General features: G+C 42.0%; 1 protein-coding gene across 14 annotated transcripts in view; it reads left to right on the forward strand.

The window, feature by feature from the left end:
• The window catches only part of tnrc6c1 (trinucleotide repeat containing adaptor 6C1), a 173,978-nt gene that overhangs the window by 75,573 nt on the left and 78,293 nt on the right, over window positions 1–20,112 (forward strand). For all 14 annotated transcript variants that reach the window (XM_070857623.1, XM_070857629.1, XM_070857632.1 and 11 more), the window contains exon 5: window positions 5,822–6,157. In XM_070857623.1, the coding sequence (XP_070713724.1) occupies window positions 5,822–6,157 (336 nt within the window). The remainder of the gene's footprint in view (window positions 1–5,821; window positions 6,158–20,112) is intronic.

Genomic DNA, 20,112 nt, shown 5'->3' on the forward strand with positions numbered 1-20,112 from the left:
AAAAGTAAGAGATGTAACAGGTTTTAAGCAAGCACATAAGCAGGGAAAGTAGGAGGCAAGGAAAGATCAAAAGGAGAAAGGTCTGTGATGGGGTTGGAAGACAGGAGAGATTAAATGACAAAAGGGATGATGGTGCAAGACGAAAGAAGATGGACAAGTAAAGAAACAAAAGATGGGTCTAGAGGAGGTGTAAATGGTCATGATTGTTTAGTCTTGGATTATTGTTTTTCAGCCTGTATTTATCCTGCAGGTTCAGCATTATTCCTTTAAAAAGGTTCCACTTCTCTTCGACAGAGGTTGATGAACAAATGCCACCAATTTGTTTGCTTTAGTTCCTAATTTCACTAAATTTAGCCCTTGTAAAGTTACATTCTTGGTCATGGATTTTTATGACTCCCAGGTAATAAATGTTATCATACTGTTGCTGGCCGCACCCCCCCCCCCCCCTCCCCAGGTGTGTTATGACTTCTATTTCCTGCATATCATCTGGGTCCTTTAGAAATACCAGTTCAAGATGAGCACTGCCTCTTGTTTTCTTGACATACTGGGTCATAAAACATTTGTGCATTACATTTACAATTCTGATTCTGAGACACTTGGGTTTTTCCAATTGATGTTTGGTTGATTGAAGTCCCCCATTAAAATAGCTTGCCTGTTCTCACCAACCGTTCCTATGTCTTTGCAAAACAATTTGTTCTCCTTTTGTCCTCGTGTTACCCTGGATATTTTCTCTTCAGCAGCAGGAAGGAAAGAAAAACAAATTTTCAGTGATGGCTGGTATTTCGTATGACTGGAATAGCTTATAATGGGATGTCTAGTTTGGTTAACCACTCGATGCCCCCTGAGATGCTGAGTGTAGAAATGAGGTGCCTCCCGCAATAGATCTTGGTGGGCAGATTGATGCCAGGTGTTCCATGATCTGGGACTCATGGCCACAGTTGCACTTCGGGTGTCCCTCATCTTCCACTTGTGGAGCAGGTGGCCGCTTCGTCCGTGCCCTGTGCGGATTGGGTTGAGCGCTGTCCACTGTCTTTGAGGGAGGTCGAAGCTAGGGACCTCTGCTGTTGTGTCAGTGTTGGTTCTTTATGCGTCCCACAATTCCGTCCATCTGGATAGTGGGTCGATAACCGTTGCATGAATATTGGCTGCCGTTTCCCAGAATGGCTATCATTGTTGTGCAGGAACTTGGGCCGCAGTTGGAGTGTTGTATCGTATTTTGGGCACCTTGCTATAAGAAGGAGGTAAAAGCAATGGAACATGTGCAGCATAGATTCATGGATTTTTTTTTCAAGCATGTGGGAATACAGTTTTGAAGGGACTTGAGAAATTAAAGCTCATTTCACTATAGCTGAGAATGTTAACTGGGGGCTTCATGGAGGTCTTTAGATTATGATGAGGTAAATAACCAATTGTGTTAGTGAGAAAGATGTTGATGGGGGCATTGATTTAAGATGATAAAAAGAATTGAAGGGAAGTTTAGAAAAGGTTTTGTTACACAAATGGTGGTTAGAATGTGAAATTCTTTGCCACAAGCCATTGTTGAAGCAGAGTCCGTAAATTATTTTAAAAATGAATTCGATAGTTACTTGAAGTAGAGGAATATTAAAGGTTATGGAGAGAAAATGACTTGTGTTGAGAAAAACACAGGCTCAAGCATGACCTTTTTCTATGCTGGAACATTCTAATTATTGCTAACCACTTTTGCTGATTTTAGTCAGCAAGTGGAAACAGCAGCACTTGCATCCTTGATTTTTTTTATTTTTGTGTTCATACCTGAACACAGCGGCTAACTGCCTCAGTAATAATACATTAGTCATTGACTAATTTTTACCTTGCTGTTGGCACTGTTTTCTTTCTTTGACATAATTGCAGGTTTGAAGTGGAACTATGGACTAGAAGGAATTTCTTTAAGCTATAATAAGCCACTTAGTTAAGATGAACTATAAATCAGAACTGCACTTAATAAAGCAGCTAATGCACAGCACTACTAACCTCAACAGCACAGTTGGCTTGTATGTGTACAGTACCTTCTGTATATTTGCAGGATAAGGATCCTCAGGTGTTGGATCATAAAACTGTGTGTTCCAGTGATTGGAATCCAATCAGTAGTTAATTGCTGTTTTCAAAGTAACTTGATAATTGTATATACCTGTAACAAAACCTAGCTGTTTTAAGGACATTTTTGGGTGCTCATTTTATGGTTTATGTGACCTCCAGCAATACGAACTCATCCCATCACCAGTCTTTCCATACTCCGATCAGTCATTTCCTGTGGACACAGATGTGTAGTTGCATCAATGTTTTAAAAAAAAGACTTGGATTTATATACTGCTTTATGTATTTCACTTGTGCATGCTGAAATTATTTCTAAGGGTACACCATTTCAAATCAGTTTTGATTCATGATTCTCTGCTGTTTTTTTCTTGAATTTTTAAGAAATTTCTCTCCATTCTCTTGTAGTTCTCTGTTCCTCCTCATATCTTTATCTATTTCCCTCTGATTTCCTCCGCTTGTTGATGCATCATACCTAGCTGCTCCAGATCCCGATCAACTACAATTGCAATGCAGCAAATGTATATAATTTCTAAATTTTTTAGAAAAAAAATCCCCATTTTGGCTGCCCCCAGATGCTGTTTCTTGATTATACCATTAATTTATGTGGTCTAAGTCTTAGATGATATAACAGTTGCTGTAAATTCTCCACTGTGATTGGCAGATAGGAACTGTGGCCCTATGAAATCAAACTGTTGAAGCTTTTCCTCAAAGCAGTTGAGGTCCTTTCCAGAAAAACGCCATCTAGTGGTTCTAAACACAAACTGGCAACACATGCACAAAGAGCAGGCAAATTCAGTTGAGCTTTGTGTTCTGGGCTCGAGCACTAGACTGACTGGGCTAATTTTTTGTTCTGTCAGATTAACTTTTTCCCCAAAGCAAAACATTGTAATGTTAGTACTGTATTTTTAGAAGAAAAAATTTTGCAGTTAGTTATTGTCTGACTAGCAGGTGGAAATGTAATTTATCACTTTATTTCCCCCTCTCCATTCAGGACTCTGTTTATAACTCCATGTAATTCCTATTTTAAATGTTTACTCCAGTGTTCGTGTGGTACAGAAGATTATTACCTAACCTAATGCATTAAATGCAATGGTAAATTTGTAATGTTTTAAGATTTATGGGACTCAAATTCATATAAATTTTTACTTTGTGTTCATCTTGTTTTGGAATTTCTTTTAAAAGCAGATGAAGTGCTGCACTTAAGTTAACATTTATATTATTTACAGCAGGGATCCTACTTTAGATAAGTTTGAATGTCTGTCAATTAAAATCCACTTTTTAAATTTTTTCAGCCCGATTTGGGTGGTGGGAGCACCATTTTAAATGTGGGTAACTGAACAGAATGAAGCTGAACTTTTGTGACTACTTATAAGGTAATTTGCAGGTAATCTGGAGGGATGCAGGACATGAGTGGGTTAGGAGATGCATTCCTCATTGACAAAAATAAAAAGCCTTGTTAAATACTTGTTCCTGTAGCAGGTAAAAGTAGATTAGAAACTTGTTTACAAAAATAGCATACATAGCTCCTTAAAACACCACCTAGCATTGAAAATGCAGCATTTAAACACAAGTAGCATTTTACTCAATGTTTAATAAATAGGTTTTTAGTGCATTATTGAATGGAAAAAGGTGGTTCTGTAATTGCTACATTCCTAGATTTTTGCGGTTTCTTGATTACTGTACTCTTAGCTTTCTAACCAATAGGGTTCCAGGCTCCTAGAGTATTTTGTGTAGTTCTGGTCAACCTGTGAGAAAGACATTGGAGAGGATGCAAGGCAACTAAATTGATAGCTTAGTTTAGGTGTCTGAGGTAAGAGGAGAGGCTGTAGAACTTGGGAATATTTACATTGGAGAAGAGCAGGCTTATCTTGTAGAAGTAAAGAAGATTCTAAAGGTGATAGACAAGATATGTTTGTTACACATTTCTGCAAGAAGGCACCTTAAACTAGAAGAGGAACTGTGAAAGACAGTTTAAATCTAATTACTTTGCACAGAGCGTGGTGTATTTATAGAATGAACTGCCAAGGGTGGCAATGGGGGCTCATTTGTATCAGCAAATTCAATAGAGTTGAATAAGACTAAAAGGAGAATAAGGAGAAACATTTGCTGAAGAGGTATGTGTGGTATTGTGGGATATGGTGTTTCCCAGTCATGGACCGCAGAAGCCTTTTAAAGTCCTACACAATCCACAGTTCTTTTGTAATGGTCATCTTCTGTGCTGTGAACTTCTAATGGTTGTATGTTTAGTGGGAATTAATGAAATTGCAATCAACACACTTAGGATGTTTTATCCTCAGTGACTTAACCCTTTTGGAAAAAGTAAGTGCTCATTTGGCAAGTTGTGTAACTTTGGTGATGACTGAAAATGTCAAGTTAATGGAAGGAATGTATGTCAATTTTGTATTTTATGCCCTGTCTATTGAATCAAAAATGGTTTTTATGGCTTTATTTACCTGTACTCTACTTTCAAGGAATTATGTATTTGAACTTCTAAGTCTTGGTTTAACCACACCCTTCATTGTCCTTCCTATTATTTGTGAAATGTAGTACTTCTCCACATCAAATTCTATTTGCCACCTGTATGTGTCCCCCCCTGAAGTCTTGCAGTCTCCCTCGCTGCAAACCAACCCCCTTACTTTTGTGTCAAAAGCAAATGTTGATATTGTTCCCTAGACTCCAGTTCATATAATCTCTATATACTGAGAACAAACATGGATCCATCACCTGTACCTGGAGTACTCTGCTTGTGACCTTCCTTCCATCTGAGTAACATTCATTAACTCGTAATTCATGTTTCCTGTCCAACAACTAGCTTTCTACCCATGCTTTTGCATTTGTCCTTTTGGCATAAACTTGAATTTTTGTAACCAGTCTCCTGTGAGACACGCTATTAAATGTCTTCAAACAAATCTGACTAGCATGTTTGCTGTATGCCTTTATTCACGTCTACCCAAGAACAGCAGCTATTATCAAGTTATTAATAATATAAATGCTGGAAAAACTCAGCAGGTCAGGCAGCGTCTGTAAAGAGAGGAACCAAGTTAACGTTTCAGGTCTGTGACCTTTTGTCAGAACTGGAAAATGTTAGATAGAACACGGTTTAAGGAAGTACAGAGGCAGAGAAAAGGACGAGGGAAGGAAAGGACAAAGGGGGTAGGTCTGTGATATGGAATGCAGGATTGATTTAAATGGCAAAAGGGGGGGTCAGGTAATGGGACATGTGAAGAAACAAAACCTCTCGACCCATTTTTTGTTTCTTTACTTGTCCCATTGCCACCCCCTTTTGCCGCGCACTATCATCCCTTTTAAATCCATGCCATTTAAATCACTCCTGCCTTCCATCCATCACAGACCTTCTGAATGGAAGGAACAGGGCTGATGGGCTGTATATGGCCTCTTGCTCCATGCTTTCTGTTGTGTTACTGTGTAATGTTAAATTGGCAGAAGGGAAATAGTGTTTTAATATACATATTTTATAATCATCTTGGGGGGGGAAAATCTGGAATTCTGATTCATCTATATTTGTTTCTTTAATTGATTAAAATCTGATGGATTTGCCAGCGGTATTTAATTGTAGCATATTTAAATATAATGATATGCCCTCAGGAGCTTCGAGCATGTGCAAGCTGCATTATTAAAGCTAAGACAAGTCATTAATGTGAAATTTTAGAAAAAATTAAAATGCAGAAAAATGTGAATTTTGTGTTTGTTTCTTTTTAAATTGCTATCAAATATGTGGTTTAAAATTAATTATATCTTTTGACAGTGCCAGAAACTACCAAGACCAGTCAAATCCAGCCACAGCCTGCCAATTCCTGCAACAGCACTTCCACTACCACTATTACCAACAGCAGTGGGAGCAATGGCAAGCGAGCTTCTACCAATTGTCAGCAACAGGCCTTGTCCCGTTACCCACCTCGTGAAGTGCCACCACGCTTCCGGCATCAAGAACAGAAGCAGCTATTGAAAAGGGGTCAGCCACTGCCACCTGGGACTGCCATCAGCAATAGTTTAGCACAAGGTACAGGGCAAGTGGCAGCAAACTCTTCTCAGCACAGCATTCAACAGCAGCAACTTCAACATCCCAGCAAAGGACAAACTGGTAAGAATACTCTTCAAACTGAACATATGAGAGAACAATTAAATTATTGAATTTAGTTCATTTAAACTTGGGGCTTTCAGGTGTTGATCTGCTGGTTGACAATAATATTTATTTACATTGTTTAAACATGGATTTCAAAATTTATAATTGAATTCTGGATGTGTTGTGTGTAGAACATTACATTTTGAATAGTGGTTAAAATGCATGAATGCACGGAATTAAACGCATCAGTATTTCCTTCTGCTTCCATCTCATTCTGAATGAGAGGAAAAATCAGATTGAAAATTTTAAAACAACCTAGCCAGGCCGCACAAGTTCTTCAGTTATATTAGTTACATAAGAACATAAGAAATAGGAGCAGGAGTAGGCCATATAGCCCCTCAAGCCTGCTCCGCCATTTAATACGATCATGGACTCGGGTCCACTTCCCTGCCCGCTCTCCATAACCCCTTATTCCCTTATCGTTTTAAGAAACTGTCTATTTCTGTCTTAAATTTATTTAATATCCCAGCTTCCACAGCTCTCTGAGGCAGCGAATTCCACAGTTCCACAATCCTCTGAGAGAAGAAATTTCTCCTCATCTCAGATTTAAATGGGCGGCCACTTACTATAAGATTATGCCCTCTAGTTCTAGACTCCCCTATCAGTGGAAACATCCTCTCTGCATCTACCTTCTCAAGACCCCTCATAATCTTTTATGTTTCGATAAGGTCACCTCTCATTCTTCTGAACTCCAATGAGTAAAGGCCCAACCTACTCAACCTTTCCTCATAAGTCAACCCGCTCATCTCTGGAATCAGCCTTATGAACCTTCTCTGAACTGCCTCTAAAGCAAGTATATCCTTTTGTAAATATGGAAATCAAAACTGCACGCAGTATTCCAGGTGTGCCCTCACCAATACCCTGTACAACTGTAGTAAGACTTCCCTGCTTTTATAGTTCCCTTCCCCCCCCCCCCCCCCCCCTGCAATAAAGGCCAAGATTCCTTTGGCCTTCCTGATCACTTGCTGTACCTGCTTACTATCCTTTTGTGTTTCATGCACAAGTACCCCCAGGCCCTGCTGTACTGCAGCACTTTGCAGTCTTTCTCCATTTAAATAATAACTTGCTCTTTGATTTTTTCCTGCCAAAGTGCATGACCTCACACTTTCCAACATTATACTCCATCTGCCAAATTTTTGCCCACTCACTTAGCCTGCCTTTTTGCAGATTTTTTGTATTCTCCTCACACATTGCTTTTCCTCCCACCTTTGTATCGTCAGCAAACTTGGCTCTTCCTCCAAGTCGTTAATATAGATTGTAAATAGTTGGGGTCCCAGCAATGATCCCTGCGGCACCCCACTGGTTACTGATTGCCAACCCGAGAATGAACCACTTATCCCTACTCTCTGTTTTCTGTTCATTAGCCAATCCTCTATCCATGCTAATATATTACGCCCAACCCGTGAACTTTTATCTTGTGCAGTAACCTTTTATGTGGTACCTTGTCAAATGCCTTCTGGAAGTCCAAATACACCGCATCCACTGGTTCCCCTTTATCCACCCTGTTCGTTACACCCTCAAAGAATTCTAGCAAATTTGTCAAACCTGACTTCCCCTTCATAAATCCATGCTGACTGTGCCTGACCGAAATTTGCTTTTCCAAATGTCCTGCTACTGCTTCTTTAATAATGGACTCCAACATCTTCCCAACCACAGATGTTAGACTAACTGGTCTATAGTTTCCTGCTTTTTGTCTGCCTCCTTTTTTAAATAGGGGTGTTACAGTTGATACTATATTAAGATTATTAGCTGTAATGTATTGAAATATTTGACATTTATGCTAGATCAACAGTATGAACACCTATAGAAGCTATCTGTTTCAATGAAATGAGGTCAACCTTCATATACAAACATCCTTTCATGATCTATGAATGATTTTATGAATTGAGCATGGTTCGCTCTGAGCATTCTTTCTTTCTTGTCCTTAATATTGAGAGCACAGATTACAAATGTGAATTATTCATTGTCCATTCCATACCACACTAGTTTAAAGGCACAATTTGAGTGGAAGTTAAATTTAGATCTGCAGAAGATACCATGGGATCTATTGTTCCTTGGTGGTTGAGAAACGTGAGCTGTTGCAGAGTAGTGTTCATTCCAAGCCATGTTGCAGCAACTGCAGTTGCTAAGCTCGAAAGATAATTGGTGTAAGAGCTGAAGGTAGCCAGTACAAAGTAAAAAAAACATACAAATAACATTGAACAAAGAATGAAAAAAGACTCTCATATACTTCAAATTTAAAAGAATATTTGCTGCTGTTAAAGTGGTTGAACCAAAATAGCTCAATTTGCTTGACAGGATATTGAGATATCTCTTGCATTGCGCAGGGAATTGCCAGGTGGTTGAAGGAATACCTGCAACATCGAGGCCTTGTAAATTAAGAATTAATCTGTGCCCTTTAATGTGGTTAATATTGGCAATGTTATAAAAATTGGACATTTTCTTGTAAGTTCAGTCAAAGTAGATAAGGAATTTATAACTTGACCTCACTCAACAAAATGATGTCCGAGCCTAACTCAATGTAATGTTTCTATAGCTACTCTTGTCTCCTGGCGTCTTGCTGGAGGAAGGAACTAAGCCATCACTTGAAACACAAGCATGCTGTGTGATTTTGTTCAAGCAAGAATCTGGCACTTTCTTTGGAATTTATTGTTGTGCAGTACAAAAAAAAGTGAATTTTGAAGTAATACTAAAATAACCTTTCAGAAATTGAAGCATCTGTGCATCTTTGTCAGATGCAATGGGGCATTAAACTGAGACCCAAGCTTCCCTCTCATGGATGTAAAAGATCCCATGGCACTGCCCAATGAAGAGGTGTCCTGGCTAGTGCATATCCCTCAAACACCATCACTTAAAAAACTGAATGTCTTGTTATTATCTCATTGTGGGATCTTGCTCTACATAAATTAGCTTCTGCATTTCCGGACATTACAAAAGTGATTGCACTTTAAAAGCGCTTCTAAAGCGCTTTGCAGTCAATGGAGATCCTACAGTCATGAAAGACACTATATAAATGCAAGTTCTTTCCTTGAGGGTTTAAAAAAACTTTGCTCGCCACTCTCCTGGGCTATCTTCTTGTGCTAGAATACTGAGAGCCAGGACTGCCGGCCAGACGTAAACAAACTTTGCGGGAGCGTGGGAAATCGGGACATCGCCCACGCAAAGCGGCAGTTCCGCAAACTAATGCCGAACCACGGATGTTTCCGGACCAGAGAGGTTCAACCTGTATTTAAATTTTAGAATAGATCCCCATGGTACTGTGTACTACATAGTTTAAGAAAAATCCACAAGTTGTCCAAATCGTCAGCTGTTACTTTGGGACACGATCACCATATTTATTGACCTTTCCGAAAGTGTGCGATAGTCTTTTCATCCTTTTCCATGCCCTGAACTGCATGTATGTTGAAACATTTCATCTTGTGTATAGAGCCACAGAAGTGTGTAGAATTAAAGGACGCCATTCAGCCCACGTGTCTGTTGCAATTTTGTGTTGGAGCAATCCAGAACTAATACCACTAACCTGCTTTCCCTATAACTCTGTACAGAATCATGTATGCTTAGAGCACAGAAGGAAAATATTATCCATTTGTTGTAAAGGTGAGTCTAAACTATTCCAGATTTATTAAATAAATTAGCCGTTTTCATTTATTTATTTTTTATTCATTCCTGGGATGTGGGAGTCGCTGCCAAGGCCAGCATTTACTGCCCATCCTTAATTGCCCTTGATAAAATGGTGGTGAGCTGCCTTGAACCGCTGCAGTCCATGTGGTGAAGAACGGGGAAACACTCATCAAGGACACCAAGGCAGTCGGGGCCCGCTGGAAGGAGCACCGAAGATCTCCTCAATCAAGACTCTGCCTTTGACTCGAATGTTCTCGACTCCATCCCGCACTATGCTACCCGCCACCACCTCAGTGAGACCCCAACACTGCACAAGGTAGAAAAAGCCATAAGACAGCTTAAAAACAACAAGGCTATGGGTGCGGATGGAATCACTGCTGAGGCATTGAAGTATGGCGGAGAGGCACTGCTGGCGCGAGTACCCGACCTCATCTCTCTCATCTGGAGGGAGGAGAGCATGCCGTGGGATCTGAGATGCAGTAATCGTGACCATCTTTAAAAAAGGGGACAAGTCCGACTGCGGCAACTACAGAGGAATCTCCCTGCTATCAGCCACTGGGAAAGTCATCGCTAGAGTCCTCCTCAACCGTCTTCTTCCATGGCCGAGGTGCTCATCCCGGAATCACATTGTGGATTTCGTCCCCTACGGGGCACACGGACATGATTTTTGCAGCACGACAGCTACAGGAAGAATGCAGGGATGCCCCCAAAAGTTCATCACCATCCTCCGTCTGCTACACGACGACATGCAGGCTGTAATCCTTACCAATGGATCCATCACGGACCCAATCCACGTCCGGACCGGGGTCAAACAGGGCTACGTCATCGCCCCAACCTTCTTCTCAATCTTTTTCGCCACCATGCTCCACCTCCCAGTCAGCAAGCTCCCCGTTGGAGTGGAACTAAACTACAGAACCAGTGGGAACCTGTTCACCCTACGCCGTCTCCAGGCCAAGTCCAAGACCACCCCAACCTCTGTCGTCGAGCTACGTCGTCTGCGCACATCGAGGCTGAACTCCAGGACATAGTCGACGTATTTACTGAGGTGTACGAAAGCATAGGCCTTAGGCTAAACCTCCGTAAGACAAAGGTCTCCACCAGCCTGTCCTCACCGCACAGCACTGACCCCCCCCCCCCCCCCCAGTCGTCAAGATCTACGGCGTGGCCCTGGACACCATGGACCACTTCCCATATCTCGGGAGCCTCCTTTCAACAAGAGCAGGCATCGACGACGACAACTAACACCGTCTCCAGTGCACCAGTGCGGCCTTCAGCCGCCTGAGGAAAAGAGTGTTTGAAGACCAGGCCCTCAACTGCCACCTAGCTCATGGTCTACGGGGCTGTAGTAATACCCGCCCTCCTGTATGGTTCAGAGACATGGACCATGTACAGCAGACACCTCACATCGCTGGAGTAATATCACCAACGATGTCTCCGCAAAATCCTACAAATCCCCTGGGAGGACAGGCGCACCAACATCAGCGGAATCATCCAGGCCAACATCTCCAGCATGAAGTACTGACCACACTCAATCAGCTCCGCTGGGCAGGCCACATAGTTCGCATGCCAGACACGAGATTCCCAAAACAAGTGCCCTACTTGGAGGTCCTTCACGGCAAACGAGCCAAAGGTGGGCAGCAGAAACGTTACAAGGACACCCTCAAAGCCTCTCTGATGAAGTGCGACATCCCCCCCCTGACACCTGGGAGTCCCTGGCCCAAGACCGCCCTAAATGGAGGAAGTGCATCCGAGAGGGCGCTGAGCACCTCTCGTCTCAACGCAGAGAGCATGCAGAAATCAAGCGCAAGCAGTGGAAAGAGCTATCTGTCCCACCTGTGACAGAGTCTGTGGCTGTCGTATTGGACTGTTCAGCCACCAAAGAACTCACTCCAGGAGTGGAAGCAAGTCTTCCTCGATTCCGAGGGACTGCCTATCATGATGATGAAAGTACTCCCACAGTGCTGTTTTCAGGATTTTGACCGAGACACCATGTGCAGATTCCAATATTCATCAAAATGTGTTCTAATTAAATCCCTTGAAAACCTGTGAAATGACTGCTTTGGTGGTCCATTAGAAGATGCCAACTCTTTCACTGCATTGTGTGACAAGGTAAAAGATGACTTTCATTGGTGCTTTGGCAAACAGCTGGTGCTTGGAGTAGGAGCTGATGCAAGGGAAATTGAAATAAGTAACTCGAGAATCAGGCTTCATATGTCCAGTTATGACGAGTGAACTGCGTAACAAGGAATTGCATCATAAGTCTAAAGCAGATTATTGGCTTAGTTAATTAACCATCTGCTCTTTTAAGGGGGCACAAAATAGACAGCATGCAGAAGTGTGCAGCTGTGTAATATGTGATTTTTGTTATTTATGTGAACCAAGTTATTAATGGGCTTACATTTATCTTTTCTGTAGTCTTTCTTTGAAGAGTTTTTTTTTTGCTGTTTTATTTTTTCATTTAAGTTTTCTGTACTTTTTTTTCACCCTTCACCTCACCTCCCCTCCCCTCCTGGACGTATAGGTTCCTTGTTAGGCCACAGTTTTCATGGTACAGATAGTCTTGTATTACTTTGGCCTTGCAGCCATTGAGCTTTGACAGTAAATGCTGGCAGGTCACGTGGCGGGGTGGTGGGGGGAGGAGAGGTGGAGGCGGGGGCAGGTATGCCATCACCATGGAGAGCAGTCCTGTGCTCAGCAGACATCTTAAGTGCACATTCAATAGATGTTGCTGGATACCGATCAGACATTTTTCTCCTCCTGAATGCCAGAGTACTGTTAACTGTATCATCCCTACTATTGCAGAGATCGATCCAGGCACCTTGCTGGTCTGCATGGCTCGGTGAACGTCCTGAGCTGTCAGTGATTCTTGCATCTGTTTATTTTTGATTGTGTTTTGCACGACTGATACAGCATCTCAAACGGCATTGTGGTTTAACAATGTCAGCCTTGGTTCTGTGGTAGCACTGTAGCCTCTGAGTCCAAAAGTTGTAGGTTCGAGCTCCACTGCAGAGACTTGAGCACATAAGTACCTCATTGGTTGGGAAGTCCTGAGAATGTGAAAGGTGCTATATATAAACACAAGTTTGTTCTTTAATGTACATGTCAAAGGGTCTCCTTTATATCCAGTGAGTGGTTGAACCATCCAAAAAGAAGATCCCAGTTTAAATTCTGTCAAAACCTGATAGAAAAGTTTTTTTTTTACTTTTTTCATTGTTCTTGTGCTGTAAAAGAGTGTGGTTATTCAGTTTACAGTTCTTGGTCTGCTAAATATTTTTCAAAAGTTTAATGATTTCATTTTAGTTTAAGATAACTTTTTGCTTTCAAAAGTTGCCAGTTTCTGCACTTCAAGCAAAATCTGTTTCTCTTTTTCATTCCTCTGAATTGGTGCTTCAGGTGAATAAGTTTGTCTGGTCATCGTTTGCATCTAAATGACTGTTTCAAGATCTTCTCTGAATATATTATCCTTCCTACTGTCCAGTTGTTTGTATTATTTTCTGACACCGGATGATGAGAGATACTTCCTTTTGATAGTATAGCTCCTATTTCAGGAAAGGGTGGGAATAGCCTATGACTGAGCAAGGCTAAACTTTCCTTGGCTGGACCTGGAGGAGCACTGGCACCACAAGGAAAGTGGGGGAGAAAATAAGCAAAAAAAAATGACCTGTTTGGACCTCTTCTGTCTCCAGCTCCCCTTTCTGCTAGCTTCACCTGGTGGGTGGGTGGGGTGGAAGGAAGGGAAGGAGAGGAGAGGAGAGAAGTTCAGGTGGAAATTATAGTATAAATAGTTCAAACAAATGAAAGGGAAAAGAGTAGAGCAACAGTCAGAAATTGTGCTTCAGCCACTAAAGGTAAAGGATAAACTAAAAGACATGAATTGATTAAACCACGAGACAGAACTAAGAAACATATGAATAAAACTTGTAAGGGATATTAAAATCAATACAAAGAATTTTTACAATTAGATTAAGAAAAAGAGGGTCGTCAGGAGCAATGTTGGCCCTTTAAAAACTAAAAATGGGTGATACTGTCAATAATGAAATGGCGGACATGTTGAATAATTACTTTGCGGCAGTATTTACAGTAGAAGAAAAGGATAACATGCCGGAAATCCCAAGGAAATTAATATTGAATTGGGGACAGGAACTCAATATAATTAACATAAGTAAAATAACAGTAATGAAGAAAATAATGGCACTAAGGAGTGACAAATCCCCATAACAGATGGTTTACATCCCAGGGATTTAAAGGAAGTCATTGAGCACATTGCAGATGCCCTAACTATAATCTTCCAAAGTTCTCTCGATTCAGGAACCGTTCCTTTAGATTGGAAAATTGTATATGTCACTATGCTATTTAAGATTGGCGAGAGTGGGGAACCAAGGAATTATAGACCAGTTAGTCTAACATCTGTTGTCCACAGTTGCTCGAGTCTATAGGGTGACTGAACATTTTGAAAATTTTTAGTTGATGAGAGAGCCAGCATGGATTTGTGAAAGGTAGGTCATGCCTGACAAACCCGAGTGAATGTTTTGAAGAGGTGACTAAAGTAGTGAACAGGGGAATTTCTATGGATGTAATTTATATGGATTTCCAGAAGGCATTTGATGAAGCCCCACATAAGAGACTGTTAACTAAGGTAGAAACCAACAGAATTGAGGGCAAATTATTGACCTGGTTAGAATACAAGGGGGTAGAAGTTATGCTACATCTGTACAAAACCCTGGTTAGAGCACAGCTGGTGTACTGTGAGCAGTCCTGGGCACCACACCTTAGGAAGGATATATTTACCTTGGAGTAAGTGCAGCATAGGTTTACCAGAATGATATCTGGATTTCAAGGGTTAAGTTATGAGGAGAAATTACACAAATAAGGGTTGTATTCCCTAGAATTTAGAAGGTTAAGGGATGATCTGATCGAAGTTTTCAAGATATTAAGGGGAACAGATAGGTAGATAGGGCAGATAGAAATAAACTATTTCTGCCTGTTGGAGTCTAGGACTGGGGGCATAGTTTAGAAATTAGAGCCAGACCTTTCAGAAGTGAAATTAGGAAGCACTTTTACACACAAAGGGTAGTAGAAATTTGGAACACTCTTTTTTGCAAATGACAATCAATGCTTGATCAATTGTTAATTTCAAATCTGAGATTGATGGCTTTTTGTTAACCAAAAGTATTAAGGGATATTGGCCAAAGGCGGGTATATGGAGTTAGGTTGCAGATCAGCCATGATCTCATTGAATGACGGAACATGCTCAATGGGCTGAATTGCCTATTCCTGTTCCTATGTTCTTCCTAACTTGAGGCAGTGGGATCGGTGTGGGATGTTATCTAGTAAGGAACCCAGCCAATTCTAATTGCCAGCCCACCTGGTTTCTGCTGGGCGGGTAGGGTTAAAATTGACTCTGTTGAGTTGCATCAACAGTGATGCTAGCTTGGAGAGCAGAGCTTTGTAGAATTCAGTTTCCAAACCATCAGATCCAGATCCTGTCCCACCCTTTTACTGCTTCCTTAATGCCATTGGCCTGAGTCAGGTGACCCTGCTTCCTTCTGTGCGATTTGACATTCTGAGGCGTACAGTGAGGCATAGGAATCTGCAAATGCATTGATTTCATTGAGGTCAGAAGTATGTGTGTTTATTTTTTTAATGCAACAGATTATCTATGTGATTGCTGTTGGTGTACTGAATTCTTTTCAGCTCAGGCATGTAATACTAGTATATACAAGCTTATAATAATGTTAGTGTGCAACAGTGTCACTGGACACGATGTATACTCCTACAAATAGGGATGGATCTTAGGAGTAGAGGGAAGTGAAGAGGCAGAGAGGTTTAGGGAGGGAATTCCAGAGCGTCGGACATAGGTGGCTGAATGCATGGCCACCAATAGTGGGGTGAAAGGTAAACTGATGAATGCACAAGGCTAGAGTTGGAGTAATGTAGAATTTTGGGTGAGGTTGTAGGACTGGAGAAAGTTATAGAGGGGTAGGGCCAAGGCCATGAAGGGATTGAAATACAATGATGAGAATTTTAAATTGGAGGCGATGGCCATCAATCAACAAAGACGGGTAATAGATGAGTTGGGATTTGATGAAGGACAGGGTATGCGTAGCAGAGTTTTGGATGCGCTGATATTTACAGGATGGTTGGTGGGTTGTTGGTTAAAGAACATTGGAATAGTCGAATCTGTGGATGACCGAGGCATGGATAAGGATTTCAGAATCAGATCGTCTGAAGCAGAGGCAGATGGTATGGAGGTGGAATTGAGCGGATATGGAATTGGAAGCTCAGCTCAAAGTTGAAAAAGATGCTGAGATTGTGAATGGGCTGGTTGAACCTGAGACAGTGGCTGGGGAGCGGAATGGAATTGATGGTATAGGTACAAAGTTTGTGGCGTATGACGAAGATGATGGCTTTGATCTTAATGTATAACTGGAGGAAATTGTGGCTCATCCAAAATTGGATGTTAGACAAGTAATCTGACAGCACAAAGGCGGTACAGGATCAAGACAGGTGGTAGAAAGATGGAGCTGGGTTTCGTCGAAACTGATTCCATGTTATTGGATGATATCACTATAGGCAGCATGTAAGTGAGAAAGAGAAGGGGACCAAGGATCAATCCCTTGGGGACTCCCGAGCTAAAGGTGTGGGGGTAAGCGGTGAAGCCATTGCTGCAGATGCTCTGGTTACAATTGGATAGGTAAAAGTGTAGTCCCACTCAGCAGGATAGCAGAGAAGAGACATTGGAGGAAGATTATGTTGTTGGCCATGTCAGAGGCTGAGTTTGGAGAAGGCACAAAGGAAGATAGAAGAAAAACTATAAAATGATGTGGGATGCTACTGAATCAGGAATTCTGAATTCATATTTGCTAAAGTCTATTTGTAATCTGTATGGATTTTAGCAAGGCTTTTGATAAAGTCCCACATGGCAGACTGGTCACGAAAGTAAAAGCCTATGGGATCCAAGGCAAAGTGGCAAGTTGGATCCAAAATTGGCACACAGGCAAGAAGCAAAGGGTAATGGACGATGGGTGTTTTTGTGACTGGAAGGCTGTTTCCAGTGGGTTCTGCAGGACTCAGTACTAGGTCCCTTGCTTTTTGTGATATATATCAATTATTTAGTCTTAAATGTAGGGGGTATGATTAAAAAGTTTGCAGATGATGCAAAAATTGGTCAAGTGGTTGATAAAGAAGAAGAAAGCTGTAGACTGCAGGAAGATATCAATGAACTGTTCAGGTGGACAGAACAGTGGCAAATGGAATTCACTCTGGAGAAGTATGAGATAATGCATTTGGGGAGGGCTAACAAGGCAAGGGAATACACAATAAATGGTAGGACACTGAAGTGTAGAGAAACAAAGGGACCTTGGAGCGCATGTCCACAGATTCCTGAAGGTAGCAGGACAGGTAGATAAGGTGGTTAAGAAGGCATACGGAATACTTGTCTTTATTAGCCAAGGCATAGAATACAAGAGCAGAGAGGTTATGCTTGAACTGTATAAAACACTAGTTAGGCCACAGCTAGAGTACTGCATGCAGTTCTGGTCACCACATTACAGGAAATATGTGATTGCATTAGAGAGGGTACAGAAGAGATTTATGAGGATGTTGCCTGGACTGGAGAATTTTAGCTATGAGGAAAGATTGGATAAGCTGGGGTTGTTTTCTTTGGAGCCGAGGAGGCTAAGGGAGATACCTTATTGAGGTGCATAAAATTATGAGGGGCCTAGATGGAGTGGATGGAAGGACATTGGCCCCAAGTTTCCATATGATTTTCTCCTGATTTTTAGGAGCAACTGGTGTAGAACGGAGTATCTTAGAAATCGGAATTCTCGTCATTTAGTTTGCTCCAGTTCTAGTCAGTTAGAACAGTTTCACTTTGGAACAGAATTTTTTTTTCAAAAGGGGGCATGTCCGGCCACTTACGCCTGATTTCAAAGTTTCGTGAGTGAAAACTTACTCCAAACTAACTTAGAATGGAGTAAGTGAAGATTTTTGTACGCTCAAAAAAAACCTTGTCTACACTTTAGAAAATCAGGCATAGGTTACAAATTAGGCGTGGGGGGGGCGGGGGTAGGGGGGGAAGGGAAGTCATTAAATTCTACAATCAATCCTTAGTTATACTTATACAAATATTATACAAATAAATCCAACCTGAATAAAAATTTATAAGAAAAGATTAAATAAACCATGTTCCTACCTGTGTGAAATAGCATCAGCCTTCGAGCTGCTGTTCTTCAGGCGGGCCTTTCATGTTGGAGACAGGCAGGGGTGTGGCGTCACTGTCTCGACGGCAGCGGCAGCAAGCTTCGAGCTGAGCTGCAGTGCTTGAGGCAGGCCTTCATTCTCTTCGTGGCTGGCCGCGAAGAAGCAGCACCGGACGGACCCGAGGCCATTCGGCCTTGAGATATCAGCGGCGTCAGTGGCTAGCCGGCAGCCGAAGAATCAATACCTGACACACGCAGCTCTTTATGGTACTTGAGGCCATTCGGCCACGCTTTAGGGGCGGCGTCAGTGGCTCAACGGCAGCCGAAGAGACAGCAGCAGCCTTCGAGCTGTGAGGGGGACTGAGGCCATTTGGACAGGGAGAGGCAGCCACATCGACAGTTTTATATTTAAATTTGCAGAATGGGTGCTGCATTGTCAACACCACGTATTATGCAATGGTTTGCCATCTTTGTTCTTGGTGGACGTTGATCCATTGCAAAGTTGAATTGGCACTCTTATTTCTCCAAACACACAGTCCTTAATTTGCATGCACCAATGCAGCACCGGTTCTGCAAGTTTAGCAGTGAAAAGCTGAACTCACTGATTTCAGCAGGTGATTTATTCAGCAGTGCTGCTAAAAGCACTCCCTCACACACAGAAATATCAAAAAAAATTTAATTACAAGCCTTTGCAGGGGTCCAAGAAACAAATCTTCACTTTTTCTGCAGTATTTTTTTAAATGGCCGAGTGCCAATGTTTGTGTGAGACTGCGCTTGCGCGCACGCTCCAACGCGCACACGCGGGGTTGCCGGCACCACGAAGGCTAATTTAAATTGTACCCGCTCCCAGCTACTTACAAAATCGGCGCGAGTGTTAGGCTCCACCCCCTGCTGCGAAGAGCACCCCCGCGCCAAGCAGACAGAATATCGGACTTTTTTTTAGGCGCAATTTTCGGCGCGAAAAACAGGCGCCCAGCTCGAAGGTGCGCCGTTTTTGCCGCGGGATGTAACTTGGGGCCCTAATTTCCCTTAACACCATTGTAAATATCTACAATTGTAATTAAGTGCTGTTCAGAGGGCAGTGTCATTTATTTAGAATTTTGTACATCAATCGGGGGCATAGATTTAAAGTAATTGGTCGGAGGTTTTATGGGGATTTTTTGTCACCCAGAGGGTGGTGGGGGTCTGGAACTCACTGCCTGGGAGGGTGGTAGAGGCAGAAACCCTCACCACATTTTAAAAGTATCTGGAAATGCACTTGAAGTGCTGTAGCCTACAAGTCTATGGATCAAGAGCTGGAAAGTGGAATTAGGCTGGATAGCTGTCGGCCGGCATGAACACGATGGGCCGAAATGACGACCTTCCGTGCTGTAAATTTCTATGATTACCACCCATCTATGATGGGCTCGGAATGGGGGAGGATGCCACTGTGTTGAGGTTTATACAAATAACCTGGAAAGTGCTGTGTTCCTCAAATTCCCACATGGGACATAAATGTGGTTCTGAGCAAATTTATGCCCAAGCTTTTTATTAGACTAAAGGTTACAAAAGGAAACAAATGGGTTAATGCACTAGTATAGTGCAGTATGCAATTTACAAAAACTAGAACTTGGAGCTCATGTTGTGGGCATTTAACGAGCCATCATTAAGGGTTTCTCTTGCAATGCAGCAACCTGGAACTGTGTATATGCTATTTACTAAGCATCGTCGTTTTGACAGTTCAGGCTGATGATTTTTTGGCGCTGCTTTGTTCCAGGTTGGCTGAAACCCACTGTCAATAATGCTTGTACAGCTTTGATGTGCTCCTCGTCACAAATCAGGCAAATGTTCAATTACCTACTTTAGCTGCGATATTTAAAAGCAGTTTAACATATACAACATGCTCTCAGCCTACCTTTCTCTTTCTGACCTGGATTAGTTTAGAGCTTTTTTTTTAAACTATTTTTCATTTGTGATTACCGGTATATCCAGATTTCCTGCTGCTGCCAAAACATTAAGAACTTGACTCATACAAGTTTTTGTATAGAAATAGCAGAGGGAGATCATGCGACTCCTATGCATACTATGTTCTCCAAGGGATGGTGTCCCATG

Source organism: Pristiophorus japonicus, chromosome 16 (genome assembly GCF_044704955.1).
Source record: "Pristiophorus japonicus isolate sPriJap1 chromosome 16, sPriJap1.hap1, whole genome shotgun sequence".
Classification (NCBI taxonomy): Eukaryota; Metazoa; Chordata; class Chondrichthyes; family Pristiophoridae; genus Pristiophorus; species Pristiophorus japonicus.